Source organism: Drosophila ananassae, chromosome XR (assembly GCF_017639315.1).
Source record: "Drosophila ananassae strain 14024-0371.13 chromosome XR, ASM1763931v2, whole genome shotgun sequence".
Lineage (NCBI taxonomy): Eukaryota > Metazoa > Arthropoda > Insecta > Diptera > Drosophilidae > Drosophila > Drosophila ananassae.
This window is the reverse complement of record NC_057932.1, coordinates 4,464,680-4,484,316: the sequence shown is the minus strand read 5'-3', so window position 1 is coordinate 4,484,316 and position 19,637 is coordinate 4,464,680. Positions and strand designations below refer to the sequence as shown.

General features: G+C 43.8%; 2 protein-coding genes across 2 annotated transcripts; both read left to right on the top strand.

Moving 5' to 3' along the window:
* The first annotated feature begins 59 nt into the window (after window positions 1-59).
* LOC123257649 lies at window positions 60-16,274 on the top strand. Its single transcript, XM_044717468.1, has 2 exons — window positions 60-270; window positions 14,716-16,274. The coding sequence occupies exons 1-2, from the start codon at window positions 60-62 to the stop codon at window positions 16,272-16,274; spliced, it is 1,770 nt and encodes a 589-aa protein (XP_044573403.1).
* Window positions 16,275-16,678: 404 nt separating this feature from the next.
* LOC123257648 (uncharacterized protein K02A2.6-like) lies at window positions 16,679-19,385 on the top strand. The gene is made up of 2 exons (XM_044717467.1): window positions 16,679-18,896; window positions 19,201-19,385. The coding sequence occupies exons 1-2, from the start codon at window positions 16,679-16,681 to the stop codon at window positions 19,383-19,385; spliced, it is 2,403 nt and encodes an 800-aa protein (XP_044573402.1).
* Window positions 19,386-19,637: the final 252 nt, after the last annotated feature.

Below are 19,637 nucleotides of genomic sequence, written 5' to 3'. Positions count from 1 at the left end.
AAACTCGGCTCGGTTGAATCGTTTGTGGAGGCGGAGGCCCTGACGATAGTAAGGTTCTCATGGTAGCTGAGCAGTCAGAGTTGCTCGCCCAGCCTCAGACGGAGCCAGTGGAGATGGAGTCTCATCGCAGTTTTGTGTCCAAGCCAAAGAAGAAGCACCTCCGCAAAGTATTCAGCGAGAAGGATAAGTATTACAGGCACCGTCGTCACATCGAGCAGCGCATGGAGAAGCGTCTGGCCGAGATCTGCACAATGGTGGCTAGTGTGATAGGTCATATATTACCCAGTGTGGATATGAAGCCGCTCTTGGACTTTGGCACTGAAATGGCTACCGAGATGCCATCGCACAGCTGCAGTGACAGCGAGGATGAAGACGTCGATGACGGAGTGTGTCGGGTGCGCTGCTGAAGACGGCGTCCGGAGCTACAACGCGGGCAGTCAACAAATTGTGCCTGCTACCCCTTCATGATGCTGTTGAAAGCGCATCTTCCAGCGGGGGGAGTATTTCGGGTCAAGCAGCCGCCGGAAAGTTTGGACGGATATGATTTATTTAATTTGAGTATCTTTTCTTTATCTTTGTCTCTATTCGTCGCCCGCTCTTGTGCATTCGATCGGCCACCTGCATCTGCCGTCATGCGCTATCGTTGTCTCGCTCTCTCGCGGTATCTCTCGGTCGCTCCGCAGCATCAAGCGTTGAGCCGCGGTCCCGCGACTTTTACTCTAATTTGGTCGTCAACCCTACGCAGTCACATACATATGACACATACATATGACATATATATATAATTTAAATAAATTGAAATTATACATATAAATCTAAAGGTCCTTGTTTTTTATTAGAGCCTACATTTGGAACACTAAAAAAAGCTCCCGAAAACGCTCGGTAACTGAACAGCAGCTATAGAATATAGTTGGCCGATCATTATGAAATTTGGCAAAACATTTGGAAAATGTTGATCAAGAAAATATATACTTTATAGGGTCGGAGATGTCTACTTCACTGCATTGTACACTTTTGACCAAAATTATAATACCTTCTGCAAGGGTATTGTTGGGCCAAGCAGTCAAAGGTCAAGCTATTTAAAATAATTTATAAATTCTGAATCGGAGAAGCAGCGACTGGCATTTCAGCAGTTTCTATTTTTGTTTGGTTCTTCCCCGTTCGCATGCGCTGTAGTGGTATTTGTAGCACATGCTTTTTGAGGCTTTTTTGTGGAGAGATGAGCATATTAGCTCATCTTGCATTTGTGTGCTTTCCCCCGCCTCCCCTCTTGTCAACAAAATGATAAACAAATGCATTGTTCTGAATTTCTATTGCTAAGCTTTCATTTACTTGTATTTTTGGCATTGATTTGAGCGGCTGCGATTTTAGGGTTAGATTGAACCTTAAATAAAATATTGGAAAGTGAATTAAAATTGAACCATGTCTATGTATTGCAGGTTCAGCTTGATTCGTAAAGCTTTACAAAAGTTGTAGATTTACAAAAGAAATTACTTTTTGAAAATATGAGATTAAAAACTCCAATTTAATTGAAGAAAATATTGTTTAACCACTTATAATAAATTCAATAAAATTATTTCGAGTTTTTCCTTAAATCCAAAATTAAAACATGGTATGATCTACTGATTTCAATAAGAAAATAAAAATCTTCCAAAGAAAAATGTTTGGCGAAAAATCATAGAAGACCAAAAAAACGCCGCATTGTCAAAGTGGCTGGTGCTCGCCTACATTTACAAATTTTGCCACCGCATCCGTTACGACGGAATTTTTGTTCAACATTTCCAAGGAGGAACCCATTTTCTGTTGCGAGTCGTCCAGCTTACCGAGATTAAGGAAGAAATAAGCTTCCTTAAATCGCGCAGATTGATTCCACCCTCAAGCCCGCTTGCCTCGTTTGCTTCTTTTGTGGATGATGCTAGTTTGCTTCGTTTGACGGGCGATTGCGGAACTCTACGTTGGATTTTGATGGACATCTTGAATTCGCCTCGTCCTCTAGAGCGAGAGAGTTGAATGATTCCAAAGCTTTGATGTAACAAGAGTGGATTTTTGCGGACCGTTTATCTACAAGGCAGATTGTTGGAATGAGAGCCCTATCAAATATAATGTGAGCTTATTCATCTGCTTCAGTACGAAGATTATCCATTTAGAGTTAGTCAAGGGCCTTTCCACAGCTTCGTTTCAGAGCCCACTTCAACGTTTATTTGGTTTATTTGTACGCAAAGTAACCCCAGACAGATATGGTCGGATAATGCTACCAATTTTGTGGGTGCCAAGAATGAGATGAACGAGTTCAAGCGAAGATTCCTCAGCTAGGGTCACCATTCTGCTAGGGTTGCCTGTCGGAATCTATCGAGTGGCGGTTTATTCCTCCACGCTCTCCCCATTTTGGCTGCATTGGTAAAGACGGCGAAACACCACTTATATCGGGCAGTTGGTCCCACAATTCTTGGTTTCGAGAAATTGAGGACTTTGTAATGCTACTAAGCCTCAATCGTTAAATCAAGGCCCCTTGTGTCGATTTGTGAAATCCTACTCCAGCTCATTTTTTAAATGGCGGCTCGCCCTCAACGTTCATCGAACCGGACCTTACTGCCCTAAACGTCAACCGTTTGGATGGGTGGCAGAGAGTCTGCTTCTTGCAGCAAGTTTTCTGGGCGCATTGGAAGGAGGAGTATCTTACGCTGTTGCAGCAGCGTTCTAAATGGCGCACCCCTGGCCCTATAGTTTCTGTTGGTTACATAGTCCTAGTGAAGGATGAGAATCTACCCCTATTGAAGTGGCCTCTGACCAGGATACTGATGCTGGTTCCTGGGCGAGACGGAGTAAGCCGTGTAGTCATGCTTAAGACAGCGGTCGGAACGACTAGGATTCAGCTGAAGGTCCAGCCTTCAACGGGGGGAGGATGTTGAGCCAAGCAGCCAAAGGTTAAGCTATTTTAAATAATTTATAAATTCTGAAACGGAGGAGCTGCGACGGGTTTATCAGAAGTTTTTGTTTTTCTTTGTTTCACCCCCGTTCTCGCATGCTCTTTAGTGGTGTTTGTAGCGCATACGCTTTTGGGTTTTTATAGAGTGTGCGTTCTCCCGCATCGCCTCTTGCCAACAAAATGATAAATATCATTTTCATTTACTTGTATTTTTGGTATTGATTTGAGCGGCTGCGGGTTTGGGGTTATATTGAACCTCAAAATAAAATATTAGAAATTGAATTGAAATTGAACCTTGCCTATTTATTCGGCCGCTATAAAAAATATATGAAGCTTAAAAAAAATATTTCGAAGTCATAGTAAATTCAAATGTTTAAGGGATTTTTGAGGGGTAAAATTTAAAGAGGTGTGTCGATCACCAGTTGGCACCTAGGGCCAAGACCTACTACCCTATATGCACACTAAGTAATTTGATCCATTCAATATGCATCAGCATGTTGCTATATACAAACCCACTAACCTATTAGCAATTTTAAACTGGGACCATGACTCTCCTTGAAGTATCCTTCCTTGAGTTTTCGCTCTGCGGAGTCCTAGTGAAGTTTCTTATTAGCCTTTGGATGGCTATGTTGTTTTCAATTTGCTCATCAATGAGCTTTTGGATTACGGTGTTTCGCGGCTACGTCGGATTCGAACTCGCGGGAAAAACCGTAGGAGTCGTAGTCAAGGAATGTATGAAATCTGACTAATTTACCTGGATTCTGCAAGGGACTGATTGGGTTGACCACGTGCTTGCTGTGATCAGGCTGGAGTGGATGTAGGGTACTTGACATTGGCTACGATTCTAAGACATTTTTACGGAATGCATCCACAATCAAGACTACAGCGATGCAGTAAAATTCCGTCATTTGGAGAATCATGTAACAGGTGAAGCAAAAAACCTCATCTCAACGTCAATTGGCGGACAGACCAGTTACCAGGATGCATGGCAACGACTAAAGAATCGATACCAAAATGAACGGCTGTTAATTAAATCCGCGATCCAAGAGCTTTTCGGACACCTCAGAACAAATGGATCAGCGGACCAGCTGCGCAGCCTACATGATACCGTGCTCCGAACAATCGTTACTCTCAACGCACTCAAGGTGTCAACAGACAACTGGGAGCCAATCTTGATACACAATCATTGAGGAAAGATTGGAACCACACACGCTGTCATCTCTAGAACTAGCCGTCACCGATCCAACCAATCGACAATCTCTGAAGCAGATGTTGGAAAACTTTGAGCGTCAGACAACCAGTCAAGTAACAATGCCAAAAAAAAAAACGTCGACCGCTCCACTTCGATCCAACTCATCAGAGTGGTGTGTTCAGCCACAGCCCTGCTTACAGAAAAGCCCACCGTTCTGTTACCAACCGCCCAAGTGGCAATACATGGACCAGCCGGACCCCCTCAGCAATGCCGCACACTCCTAGATTCTGGATCACAGATTAACATAATCACCAGAAAGATGGCTGACACACTTGGACTACAATTTGAGCCATCAACCCTGAACACCGCTGCTCTGGAAGGAACAAATAAAAGATCACGAAAAAAGGCTGTGGTGACCCTATCATCAGCCATCCCACCCTATTCAAGCGGCAAGAAATATCTCACCTCAGTTGCGCTTGGCCGATCCTGAATTTACGCAGCCCCAGAATATTCATCTGTTGTTGGGCGCCGAAATCATCTCCCAGCTTATGAGGCCACAACAGGCATATTTGGGAGAAGAACAGCCACTACTAAAAAATACCGCGCTTGGATGGCTTGTGATGGGGCCAGTGCGACCGGAATCAGCTCCTAATATCAAGGCAGAACAAGTCGTCGGTAATACGACGGTTTGGACACCGGAAGCTAACGAGCCACGAACGAATTTTGGCACCCAGTTGGTGCCAAGACCTACTACCCTATATGCACACTTAGGAATTCGATCCAATCAATATGCATCAGCATGTTGCAATATACAAACCCACTAACCTGTTAGCAATAAGCACAAAACAATATCCAACCTAATAACCCGGCACTAGTAGACGGCGCCAGAAGCAGAAATCAGCATTATCAGCGGGAAGAATGACCGACTGACCGAAGCAAGCAAAAATCAGCTAGCTAAACCAAAATGCATGTACAAGCAGTACATGAACAAACAATCTGAGTCAGCAGACTCAGAGGTGGGTGACCCTGGCATTAACATTAGTTTTAGCACGTCCATAACATTGACCTTTTCTTAGATTTAATTATGTATAATTTAGCATCTTATATAAGAATTGTTCCTCTGAAATAAAGACAGTAGCGAAATCAGAATGAATAGTCTCGTTACTCAGTGTCTGAACTACGGCACTTAAAATCAACCTACTTCGGGTGATCCTTTGTAAAACGATTCACAAGTAGGACTCTCTGAAAGCTATCTACTTCGCGTGGCTCCAGTGTAATCGGACCACCAGTAGAACTTTCATCATCGAACCTACTTCGAGTGGCTCCAGTGTAAACGGACCACAAGTAAGGCTTCATTATCTACTTTACCACAAGTAGAACCCGCGGCATACCAGTCTACTTCGAGTGTTGCTCCCGTGAAACGGACCACCAGTAGACCTCGCGTTATTCAACCTACTTCGAGTGTTACTCCCGTGAAATGGACGACCATCACCCTTGACTTCACTGGGTTATTTGTTTCTTTAACATACCGCTATAACGGTATTTGGAACCGAAAATATTATTAGAAGGATGTAGAAGGAATCGTGAAGTTTTAAATGTGTGGACAAAATTTTGTTCTTAACCAGTCTCATTTTAAATAACATTCCCTAGTCGAAAATGTCTCTGTTTAAAACTTTATGGATCAGCTTCGGTTTTTCAATCTAAATATGTATGCAACTCGATGAGTATTGAGCTGAAAACTGAAATTTGACTTGTAATTTTCGGCACAAAAGATGTGTTGTATGCAGCACTATAGAATAAACATCTGAGTGTGTTGATATCTTGCCGACTCAGGTTGAGACTTAAGTCTAACCGAACGACCAATGCTTGATAATGCTTGTTTACTTAAAAAAGTGGGCAAAAGTACTTCATGGTAATCTATCAGTTATTTAGAAATTAAATTTTTTTCCTGGATCTTTGCACAACTTGATGATCTTGATTGAGTAAATTACACAGTGTAACAGTGATTTTGAACTTTTGAAGTGACATAGTAGGAATTGTTTATTGGGTCGAGTATAGCACATAACCATGTTTGAAATATTTGTAACACCCTCAAAATCTTGATTTATGGTTAAAAATCCGTTTTTAGGGACTTTTTTGCGCTTAAAAATTCCTGAACGCGTTTTTTTCAACCGATTTAAAAATTTTTGCTGATTTTTAATAGTTAAATATTGTAGCTTTTGAAAAAAAAATATATCTTCGATTTTGTTAAACAAAAACAAGAAAGGAAAGCTAACTTCGGGCGGAGCCGAAGTTTATATACCCTTGCAGTTGAGTCGCAGTCCGCTAGGTGGCGCCACGCATCTTATATTATTAGATATATAGCGGATCGTATATAGTTGGCCGATCCTTATGAAACTTGGCAAATCGAATTAATTTGCCAAAATAGGAATCCATTGAAACTCCCATCCTTCTAACTTGAAAAACAACGAAGTTATAGCATTTCCGATCAATCAGTTATATGACAGCTATAGGATATAGCCGGCCGATCCTGATGACATTTAGCAGATCATATAAGTTGGCCCAAATTAGAATGCACAGAAAGTCCCATCCTTCTAACTTGAAAAACAACGAAGTTATAGCATTTCCGATCAATCTGTTATATGGCAGCTATAGGATATAGTTGGCCGATCCTTATGAAATTCGACAAATCAGATTGTTTTTCCCAAAATAGAATCTGTACCAAAACCCATCTTTCTAACTTAAACAACACCAAAGTTATGCCAATTCCGATCGATCTATGATAGCTATAGGATATAGTCGGCCGATCCTTATGATTTTTTACAAATTTTGTACATAAGATATTTTGGTCAAATATAACATGTGTGGAAAGTCCCAACCCTCTAACTTAAAAAACACCAAAGTTATGGCATTTCCGATCAATCAGTTATATGGCAGCTATAGGATATAGTCGACCGATCCCGGCCGTTCCGACTTATATACTGCCTGCAAAGGAAAGGTGTGTGCAAAGTTTCAACTCGATAGCTTTAAAACTGAGAGACTAGTTTGCGTAGAAACAGACAGACGGACAGACGGACCGACGGACAGACGGACAGACGGACATGCTCATATCGACTCAGGAGGTGATCCTGATCAAGAATATATATACCTTATAGGGTCGGAGGGCCGTCAGCCAATCGGGTACAACAGGGGGAGAAACGCATGAGCTCATGTGCCGTAACTGTGTACACCGATGGTAGTGCGACTATACTCTCCACGTCTCCTCCAGTTTTAGCCAGGCTTATCATGACAAGCGGGCTATGTCATGATGGACGAACCCCTTCCCGCCTACTCGTGGGTCCAACAAATGAACGATAACAATTTAATAAGAAAAACAAACAGTGGAGAACGGAACTCCCTAAGAAAGTCCGGAAATGGGATCTCGGATCCGTCAATCTCCAAGGCAGATAGAGGCCAAAGAGATGCTGGGATGGCGAAGCTCCCCACTGAGGGACAACATCCGGAGGCGAGCGGCGCCTGTGTAGGGGGAGATGCCAAGGCACCGACCCCCAAAACGGGGCCCACTATGGGACCACCGAACGGTGTGGGGGGTAAGATCCCTGAATCGAGCTCCTTTCGCACCGGCGGCACCCCTAAGGAAGGCCCCGGTCCGACGACTGCTGGCCCCCTGCAGCGGAAGGGCTCCTATAAAGATAGGAGGAGAGCGGCCTTCATCCTGATGAGGGCAGACCCATCGGCGGAGTCCAATCCCGATCAGGCTGAAATAATAAAGTGGGCGAGGGAAATCCTGCCTGACTTTCAGCCAGCAAGAGCGGGAGCCAGATTGGACCCAAAGAAGCCGACAGGAGTAGGCGACTCTGCCAAGGAGAGTGCACAGAGTGCGAAAAGGCAGAGGTCGACCGACGGTGGAGCGCCCCTAGCTAAGAAGAATAAGGTGCAGACACAGAGTAACAGATCTTTCGCCGAAGTTACCAAAGGCAGGACCATCATTGGGGTCATTGATAATGGCTCCAAAGATGGCCTGATCCCCAAGGAGCTTTGGCGTAAGGTAGTGAATGAGCTGCATGGGCGCTTCATGGAGGAGATGCTCAAGAGCGGAGGACCTCCACCGGACTGCGAAGACGCAGGGTGGTACCAGGGTAGCATCAAGGTGATAGCGTGCCAAGATGCGAGGTCTGTAAACCTCTACAAGCGAATGATTGCGTCGCTTGGGGAGGTCTACCCAGGAGCCCAGGAGTCCCCAGCAAACCGAGGGCCCGCGTATGGCTGACAGAGAAGCCGGCGGACCCTGCCACCATTCTGGCCATGCTTCAAATGTGCAATCCCACACTCCCTACGGCGGACTGGAGGGTCGCCAAGGTGGAGGAAGCAGTGGGACTGAGAAGGCAGGTTGTCCTCACTCTAAATGAGGAGACTGCGAAGATCCTGGAGGGTGTCGGTAGCCGTATCAAATAGGGGTTCGAGCACGTTGCGGTGAGGATCTACAAGTCGGATGCGAAGAGTAAACCTGGAGGCATCGACTTGGAGATGGACGCACAGGAGCTAGACTCGGGGGAACCAACCGAAGAGGTCCGCCCAGAAGGAATGTCAGATGTGGAGGAGGACATTCTGGAAGGGTACACCTCAGAGGAGAGTGACCTGGCGAGGGCTCTTGGTGGCGTCGGCATGGAGGAGGACTCACTGCTGGGTTCCGAGGCGGAGGTTACTGTGGTGGAGAATCTAAAGGATGTCCCTGACATTCCTGCAGATAAACCTCCATCACAGTAAGGTGGCTTCCGCCGCCCTCCTGCTCCATCTTGCAGAGGATGGAGCTGACGTGGCCCTCATCCAAGAACCCTGGATCCACGGAGACAGGATTCTCGGTCTGGGGGCGTCGGACTTCAGGCTGTACACAGCCGATGTAACAGGTAAAAAGCGAGCATGCATACTCGCAAAGAAAAGCCTTAATACCTTCTTGCTACCAAATTTCAGCAATGAAGATCACGTAGCCCCATCGATAGAGGGCCCAGACGGCCATCTAAGAATATGCTCGGCATATATGAGTCACGACCACCAAGGACCTCCACCCCATTCGCTACTCAGGCGGCTTGTGGAAGACAGCGAAAGGAAGGACATCGACCTAATAATAGGATGCGATGCCAACGCTCACCACAATCAGTGGGGAAGCACTGACACAAACGAGAGGGGTGAGTCAATCTTCGATTTTATCCTCAGCTCTAAGCTTCTAGTGGGTAACAGAGGTTCACAACCCACCTTCGTAGTCAAGAACAGAAGGGAGGTTCTTGATGTCACATTATTCTCGCACTCCCTGGCTGATGCAATCACCAGCTGGAGAGTCCATGACAAACACTCATTTTCAGACCATCGCTATATTGAGATAGTAGTAAATTTTGAAAACTTCACCAAGCAAGCAGTACGAAATTCTAGAAAGGCAAACTGGGAGCTCTATAAAAATATACTAGATAGATCCTTAGGCGAACCGCCTTCGGAGACCATCGAGACCTATGAGGGGCTCAACGCCATGGTAGACAAGCTTATTGCGACTAGTGCAAAAACTTACCACAAGGCCTGCCCCAAAAAAAGAATAGGTAGCAACAGATCGAAGAAGCCTCCGTGGTGGACCTCGTCTTTAGCCCCGTACAAAAAAAATGCACGTAGGGCCTTCAACCACGCGCACCGTACCAACACAGACGAGGCGTGGGAAACCTATAAAGCTGAACTTAGGCAATATAACAAAGAATTGCGCAAGGCAAAGAGGGTTGCCTGGGCCAATTTCTGCACCAACATTCAGGAGACATCAGAGGCCGCCCGCCTAAGAAAGATTCTCTCTACTACAGCCGCCATCGCAGGTTACATTAAGAACACGGAGGGGTGCTGGACAACCTCAAGCCTGGAAACCCTGGAGACCCTTATCAACGCACACTTCCCGGGTTGCTCTTCGGAAGGAACAACCCAGGTGATGCGTAGCCAGGGTCACCAGGGCTCGCTCAACTACCTACTTAGTGACAGAAACCTGAAATGGGCAATAGACAGTTTTAAACCCTTCAAATCTCCGGGACCGGACGGTATTCTACCAGCTCAGTTATCCAGAGCCGGTATTAACCTAAGGAAATGGATTAAGAAAATCTTCTGCACAGTCTTCACTACTGGTATGATACCAAAGGCATGGCTGTGCACGAAGGTTGTATTCATACCCAAGGCGGGGAAACCATTCCACTGTACCCCCAAGGACTTCAGACCTATAAGTCTGTCTTCCTTTCTCCTTAAGACTATGGAAAGACTCTTAAGTCTCCATCTACAACTTAACATTAACCCAAACGACATCTCATGCTCTCAGCATGCTTACAAAAGGGGCCGATCAACAGAAACAGCCCTGCACGATATCACTATGATCGTCGAACGAGCGATTAATTTCAAGGAATACGCACTTGTGGCTTTTCTAGACATAGAAGGGGCCTTCAACAACATCTTACCGTGCTCAATAATCGACGCACTGACGGGACTTGGAATAGACAATCGATCAACTCACCTAATACGGCAGATCCTGGTTAACAGGAGTGTCGAGGCTACACTTGGAGGTTCGACTATTCGAAGATACGTCAAGAGGGGCACCCCACAAGGAGGTGTACTCTCACCACTACTATGGAACGTGGCGGTTAACAGCCTACTACGATCCTTAGAGGGTGGCGGATGTAAGATCATTGCGTACGCGGACGATGTTGCTATTGCCTTCGTGGGGAAATTCCCACAGACGCTATGCGACCTAATGACAGGGAAGCTCGAAGTTCTGTCGGCCTGGGAAAGAACGGGCTGGGAGTCAACCCGTCCAAGACAGAGCTCGTGCTGTTCACCAGGAAGTACAAAATACCTAACCTAAGACTTCCGAAGCTCCTAGGAGAAACACTAGTTCTTAGTGATAGTGCGAAGTACCTAGGTATCACACTAAACAGGAAACTGGACTGGAAGCTGAACACCGCTGATAGGACTAAGAAAGCGGCAATAGCACTCTATACCTGCCGCAAGGCGATAGGCCTGAAATGGGGAATGTCCCCGAAGATGGTCAGATGGTTATACACAGCGATCATCAGACCAATTCTATTCTATGGTGTTGTTGTCTGGTGGCCCGCCCTAGACAACTCCACATGCAGGGAAAAGTTCAGGAAGATGCAGCGCATGGCGGAAGTCTGTATAACAGGCAGTCTACGCACTACGCCTAGTGATGCCCTAGACACTATACTTGACCTACTGCCAGTTGAACTGATGGGGGTAAGGACAGCCACTCTGGCAGCAATAAGACTGCGGGAGGCAAACCTATGGAGCAAAAATAGTTTCGGTCATACCAGACTGGACCTACAACATTTCATGCCTGAGGGGGGTACGGATTACTGTGTGCCCGTCGACCAACCCACCACTAACTACAAAGTCTTAATCCCCTCGAGGGAGGAATGGGATGCCCGGATACCGGGACCGGAGGGCTCCATTCATATCTATACAGATGGATCAAAACTTAACGGCCAGGTGGGAGGCGGTTACTTTTGCGAGCATCTGAGCCTAAAGGAGTCCTTCAGACTCCCTGACCACTGCAGTGTGTTCCAGGCTGAAGTAGTAGCCATTAAGGAAGCACTTGAATCCCCAGCTCTAAGGGGCAATCGGGGTACGATATGTATCTTCTCAGATAGTCAAGCAGCGCTCAAGGCACTTGACGGATTCTCATCCAACTCCAGGACAGTCAATGACTGTCGCAGATCTCTCAACGAGATGGCTGAACAGCTTGACATCTACCTCATCTGGGTCCCCGGTCACATGGACCACGAGGGAACTGTGCTGCAGATGAACTAGCTAGGGCAGGGACTACCAACCCTCTCCTACCGGAGAAAGAACTTGTAGGCATACCCTTGGCTACTTGCAGGCTAAAGTGCAGGGAGTTTTTCGACCTGGCAGCCAATAGGAAATGGAGTAATCTCCAGACCTGTAGAACATCACGTTTGATCTGGCCGACACGTTCTCAGAAAAGATCGGCGAGACTTATTGCTCTGACTAGACCGGAATGCAGCCTAGTGATTGGGGCAATCACTGGGCACTGGCTGATAGGCGAACACGCGGCCAGGCTTGCAGTCCCCCACAATGATTTCTTCTCGGTGAAACCCTTGCTCCAGCGGCAGCACAAGGAGCCCTAGCGGCTCAAGTGGAAGCGAGGGGGTATTCTATGACCCCCTTGCATCACCGCCCTAACCTAACCTAACCTAGGGTCGGAGAGGTCTTCTTCACTGCGTTGCACACTTTCGACCAAAATTATAATACCCTCTGCAAGGGTATAAAAACAAAATTTTTACACCTGAAACTGAAGTTATCGACTTTCATTCGTGTTTTTCGGATTTTGACGCCAGTTTTTCGGTACAACTTACACAAATTCTGTAATTTTTGCCACATATCAATGTTGTCTCATTAATTCTGAATAAAATGAGACAAATTTTATCAAAAAATAATGAAAATTGGTAAAGTTATAACGCTTTTCCCAAAAAAAGTCAATTCAACCTTGCGTGCGCTCCGGAGTACCTGTGTATATAAGACAGGAATATGCTCTTCTTCTTATAGTGCTCCCATGGTTTTATTGACTTTTTTTCGTTTTATTCAAAATTAATGAGACAACATTGATATGTGGCAAAAATGACATTTTTGTAAATTGTACCGAAAAACTGGTGTCAAAATCCGAAAAACACGAATGAAAGTCGAAAACTTCAGTTTCAGGTGTAAAAATTTTGTCCTTTTTGTTTAACAAAATCAAAGATATATTTTTTTTTTCAAAAGGTACAACATTTCACTATTAAAAAACACCGAAAATTTTGAAATCAGTTGAAAAAAACGCGTCCAGGAATTTTTAAGCGCAAAGAAGTCCCGAAAACGGTTTTTTAACCATAAATCAAGATTTTGAGGGGGTTACAAATATTTCAAACATGGTTTTGTGATATACTCGACCCAATAAACAATTCCTACTATGTCACTTCAAAAGTTCATTCACTTTTGTTTTTTTTGTAGCACTGTGTTATTTTATTGGCATTGTTTCAAGTTACTTAGGAAACTTTTCCCAATACCCTTATTGCTCAAATCTAAAGGAAAATAAGCATTTTTAAATTATAAATCGTTTTCTTTATCACTGTGGACGGAATTTCACGAGGTGACGACCTGCATGCCTTGGCGTGCGCGAGGAAACTCTATATAAAGCCGAAGAATTAAAAATTTTCTGTAGGCAACCGATCTAAATGAATTATATACCAATCGAAAGGTATTGTTTCAATTAGATAATTTTTGTCAAAACATATTCCAAAAGTTATTTGGTTTGGGAGAAATTAGGGTAAAAGTAAAAAAATTTTTAATCACTGGGAATCATTCGCATTTTAGAGCTAAATACGCGTCGATTGGTACCTCAATCGATCAGATCCGACATTTCATTCAGAAGTTATTCGATTTTTTCTTCTTCTTCAAAATGAAGCCAGTTGTCGGTTTGTCTGTTTGCACTATTTTTCCCTTAACAATCCTGAAAAAAATTGGAAAATATTTGTTACTATCATATGAGCAAATATTGTTCTACAACTTTTTGAAATACCTTAAGCTTTTGTCAAAAAATTAAAAAAACTTTGTTAATTAAAAAATGCATAACTTTATAATTAAGAAAGATATTAAAAAGAGCTTTACACCGTTTTTAAATATCTATTTCACTTTCTTTGGGACCAAACGTCTATATAGTACACAAAAAAAATACACTGAAAATAAACTTTTTTTTTAAGAAAAAAAATTATTTTTCAAAATTTGCCCGATTGGTCCTTTTTATATTGCACGTGGAGATAGATTTTGAGATGACGCAACTTTTGATATATCGCTCATATCTGGCAACATCCGTTTACTCAAGATTTAGTCCTGTAAGTGCAGCTACCCATATTGTGCAGCCTCCTGTGAAGCTTGCATTTATTTTTACATGTGTGTGTATTTGATTGGCAACTTTGCTTTTTGAAGTCTGCATATTTTTATATTATATATACCCTAAAAAATATGGAGTATATCTTTTCAGAATTTAGTTTATTTATTTAAAAATAAAATTAAAATAAAAAAGGGCTTATAAAGTAAAACTTAAACATTGTGTAAACAGCTGAGCAACAATCAGATGAAGGATAACAGAAGCTGTTATATAAGTTATCGAATAGTAGAACGAGACTGTTAAATAAAGCTACGAGTAGTTAGTCTTAAGCAAGAAATAGAGCAGAAACGACGCATAAGTTAAGATCAAAAGACAATGATGTAAAACTAGCATATCCACACATTAATAAACCTATGAGACCACTAAGAAAACCATCCTCTCACAGTTCAGAAGTGGGATACTAATGTGTTGGTGCAGTGTAGTGGAGATATAGTCAGGAAAATTGGAACAGAATCGTCGGCGTGGAAAGTTGGTAATGGGTAGCAGCCCCAGAGATTACTCGATACTTGTGAGCAACGTCTAAGTCTGAGAAAAATTATCACAGTTATGAGCTGGAAGCTCTAGCCGTCGTCGAGTCGTTGGAGCGATTTTAGTATTATGTCTACGGTAAAAATGTTCGAGTAGTTACCGATTGTAATGCCCTGAAATCTTCAATGGATAAGAAGGAACTTATACCCCGAATTGTACGATGGTGGTTAAGGATTCAAGAATATGACATCGAGATTGTACATCGAGCTGGAATACTGATGTGCCACGTTGATGCTTTAAGCCGAGCACCTTTTGAAAACGCACATGAAATGGAGACTGCATGTCTGAAGATTTCCAAAACCCTGATAGACGAAGCTGACTGGTTATTCGCGATACAACTACAAGATGAGAAGATCCAGAACATCGTAGCGGATATGACAAGTGCGAAGCAAACCGAGAACGATGAGTACGTAATAGAGCAATATCGCCTATTTCGAAAATACGACAACAAGTTGCTATGGGTTGTGCCGAAACAGCTAAGATACCTTATACTACACGAATGCCACGACAAAGCAGGACACATGAGCACAGAGAAAACAATGCAGCGCATTCTTAATTTGTTTTGCTTTCCCCGAATGCGAAATTTCGTTAAGAGCTATATAAAATCATGCATAGGTTGCGCGCTAAACAAAATACCAGGTGGATGCCAAGAAGGAGAGTATCATTACGATGACATTAAGCCCATCCCATTTTATACTGTACACATGGATCACCTAGGACCTTTTCCAAAGAGTTTAAAGAGGAATGAGCATATTCTAGTTATTGTCGACGCCTTTACGAAGTTTACTATAGTTCGAGCAACAAAAAGTACTGCAACTAAACATGTCTTGGATATCCTGCAAGAGGTTACAAGCTACTTGGGAATGCCAGGACGAATCATCACCGATCGAGGTACCGCCTTCACTTCGAAAGATTTCGAAAAATATTGCAAGTCGAACAACATAAAGCACATCCTTAACGCCGTAAGGACACCGAGGGCCAACGGTCATGCAGAGAGAACGAACAGAATTATTTTGTCCATGCTACTGCCTTCAAATGAAAACGATAAGCGATGGGACGAAATGCTACGATCTATCCAATGGAGCATTAATACCATGGTAAATAGCACAACTAAATGTTCCCCATTTCAGCTTCTTTATGGATACGAGCCAAGAGATATTTTAAAGAACACCCTGACCAGCGTAATCCAGAATCAAGAGCAGAGGCTGATGACAGATGTCGAGTTGGATACGCTACGAGCAGACGCTGCAACTAGAGTCAACGATCAAAGAGCTGCAGCCAAGAAACGGTACGACGAAAAACACGCTAAGCCCACACAATATAAGCTAGGAGATATTGTACTGGTGGAGAACGAGCCAAGCAGCACGGGTACTTCCAGAAAATTGGAGCCTCGCTATAAAGGACCTTTTATTGTCAAAAAGGTGTTGCCGAACGACCGATATCTAGTGGAAGATATCCCCCAGGCCCAACGAAAGCAGAGACATTATAAGTCGGTTTATGCATCCGACAAGATAAAGCGCTGGTGTGAACTTCCAGAAGATGACCAAGATGACGACGATGACTCGAAGGACGACCCCATCTACGAATCTCGCGAGGACGCTGAGAATTTATCAGGAAAGGCCGAATGTAAACATCTGAGCAACAATCAGATGTAGGATAACAGAAGCTGTTATATAAGTTATCGAATAGTAGAACGAGACTGTTAAATAAAGCTACGAGTAGTTAGTCTTAAGCAAGAAATAGAGCAGAAACGACGCATAAGTTAAGATCAAAAGACAATGATGTAAAACTAGCATATCCACACATTAATAAACCTATGAGACCACTAAGAAAACCATCCTCTCACAGTTCAGAAGTGGGATACTAATGTGTTGGTGCAGTGTAGTGGAGATATAGTCAGGAAAATTGGAACGGAATCGTCGGCGTGGAAAGTTGGTAATGGGTAGCAGCCCCAGAGATTACTCGATACTTGTGCGTGGCAGACGGATTTAAAGAAAAAGCCAGACAGTCGTGGTGAAATTCGCATTGAAAAGAACATTTTGAAAAAGCATTGAAGAAAATGGTCAAGATAGCAGAACTCAAGGTGGACCAGTTGAGATTTTTGTTAAGAGAACGAAATCTTGCAGCTGCGGGATCCAGAGCAGAGTTAGTACAGCGACTAGTTGAATTTGAGGAATTAGAAGACGTGGAGATGCCACAAGCTAGTGGAAACGTGAGTCAACGAGAGGAATCGGTGACGTCAAAAGCGGCAGCTATTTCACAACTGCAGAATGAATTGACTGAGCTGAAGAATATGATGGCGCAGTTGGTGAGCATGCAGAAGCCAAATGCAGATGATAGAGTTAATGGGCAGCAACGCACAGAGGAAACCAGGAGGAATATCACAGGAGACGATATTCCTAATCTACAAGCCAGAAACAACGTGAGACAAGCGTCGGTAAAGGAAATCGCAGACACTTTGCCAGAGTTTGATCCAGGAGACGAGAACGCTATATCAGTGAACCAATTCATCGATCGTGTCAACAAATTGGTTGGTGCGTATCATTGGGACGAGACGTTTTTATTATTGGCAATTTATACAAAGATCAAGGGACCAGCCAAGATGTGGTTCGATTCTTCGCCAGTGGTGCACACTACGTGGAGTGACTTCGCGCAAGCTATGAGAGATGAGTTTGGAGCACGCCCGGACGAAGCGGAAGTGCATTTCAACATGACTAATGCAACCAGACGAGCAAAAGAAACAGTGAAGGAGTATTGTTTCCGGATGTCAGCCCTAGGAGTGCGGTACAGTCTGAGCGAGGCAGCGGTTATCAGATATGTTCGCGCAGGATTACAGCACCGAGAGTTGCAAAACAGCATTGCAGCGATACATTTTTCAACAATGAAGCAGCATAGAGATGCAGCCGAATCTTATTTCGTAAACAGAGGTCGGACAGCAGCAAACAAAAAGGAGTTTGTGCCTAAATACAACAATTTCGAGATGAAACAGGACAGCGATGTGAAAGCAGCAAAGCCAAAGGATTTGAAGACATGTTTCAAGTGTGGAGAGTTGGGACACTTTGCCAATTCGTGCCCAAGTAAGGAGGAGAAGCTTCGCTGTAACAAATGCAATACTTTTCATGCAATCACGGAAAGTTGCCAAACTGCAAAGGTGATGGGTTTAGGAGCAACAAATCAAGACAAGTTATTCACCAGAATAGTCCGTATAAATTCAAAGAGCTATAACGCATTTATAGATACGGGTAGCCAGGCTAGAATCATTCGACAGTCAGTTGCGAATGAATTAAAGGCAGATCGGCATGAGTGCTCTATGAGGATTAGAGGCATATGTGGAGGATCGTGTATTCTTTCTGAAGAAGTCGTTATCCAGATGGACGTTGAAGGGAAGACCATTGATGCCAAGTTATACGTAGCAGACGACGAGCTTTTGCAAGAAGACCTTTTGCTGGGACAGGATGTCATTGTTAGCGCCCAGTTATCCCCAAAATTTACGGCAGACGACGTCGAAGTCAAGCGAGCGGTGCAGCAAGCAGAAACTATTGGAAGCGAACGTGGTACTCATAAGCTTCTTGTTAATATGCAAAACAATCAGGAAAGAAGTCAAATGAATCAGTTGTTGAGCAAGTTCGAAGATGTCTTCTCTACAGGATTGCAAGGAATAGGAAAAACTCACATTGTCCAAGCCAAAATAGATGTTGAGAGCAACCAAGTAGTTTCCCAGCCACCATACAGAATTCCCGATCAAAAGAAGGAAGTTGTCGCCAAGATGTTGGACGAGTTATTGCAGCAGGATATTATCCAACAATCTACGTCAGAGTATGCCAGCCCTGTAGTACTCATCAAAAAGCCGAACGGTAGTGACCGACTATGTGTTGATTACCGCCGTCTGAACAAGCTGTTAAAGAAGGAGAATTTTCCGGTCCCGAATATAGAAGAGCGTCTTCAAGAGGCGAAACGATTTAAGTATTTCACCTCACTGGATTTAAATAGCGGATATTACCAAATTGAGATAGCACCTGAAAGCCGAAAGTTTATCGCATTCATCACCACAGATGGACTTTACGAGTTTAAGCGACTTCCGTTTGGGCTAAAGAATACCCCCGCAATTTTCAATCGTCTCATGGAAGAACTACAAAAGCGAGTGCATAAAGGAGATATGATTCACTACATGGACGACATTCTTATTGGTAGCAATAATTTCGAGGAGATGTATGCCAAGCTAGAGAGAGTCCTTACAGTATTGCGAGAGTGTGGACTAACTCTAAATCTGGATAAATGTAAGTTGTACGAGCAGTCTATTACGTTTCTAGGACATCAAATTCACGATGGAGGTATCAGCCCAGGAGAAGTAAAGACGAATGCTATTTCCATGTTTCCCACACCGTCCAATGTCACCGAAGTTTTTAGGACTCACAGGATATTTTCGAAAATTTGTCGCCGGATACGCTATTATATTAGAGCCGTTACGTATGCTGTTGCGAAAAGCACAAACATTCAAATGGGAGCAGCGCCAAGAGGACACGTTTAACGAATTGAAAAGATGCCTAACGTCAAGACCTGTTATCACAAGTTATCGCCTAGATGCTGAACAGGAATTACACACAGATGCCAGTGATGTGGGTTTGGGCGCCGTACTGATGCAAAATGAAGAGGGTCAACTAAAGCCAATTGCTTATTTTAGTCGAGCAACGTCTAAGTCTGAGAAAAATTATCACAGTTATGAGCTGGAAGCTCTAGCCGTCGTCGAGTCGTTGGAGCGATTTTAGTATTATGTCTACGGTAAAAATGTTCGAGTAGTTACCGATTGTAATGCCCTGAAATCTTCAATGGATAAGAAGGAACTTATACCCCGAATTGTACGATGGTGGTTAAGGATTCAAGAATATGACATCGAGATTGTACATCTAGCTGGAATACTGATGTGCCACGTTGATGCTTTAAGCCGAGCACCTTTTGAAAACGCACATGAAATGGAGACTGCATGTCTGAAGATTTCCAAAACCCTGATAGACGAAGCT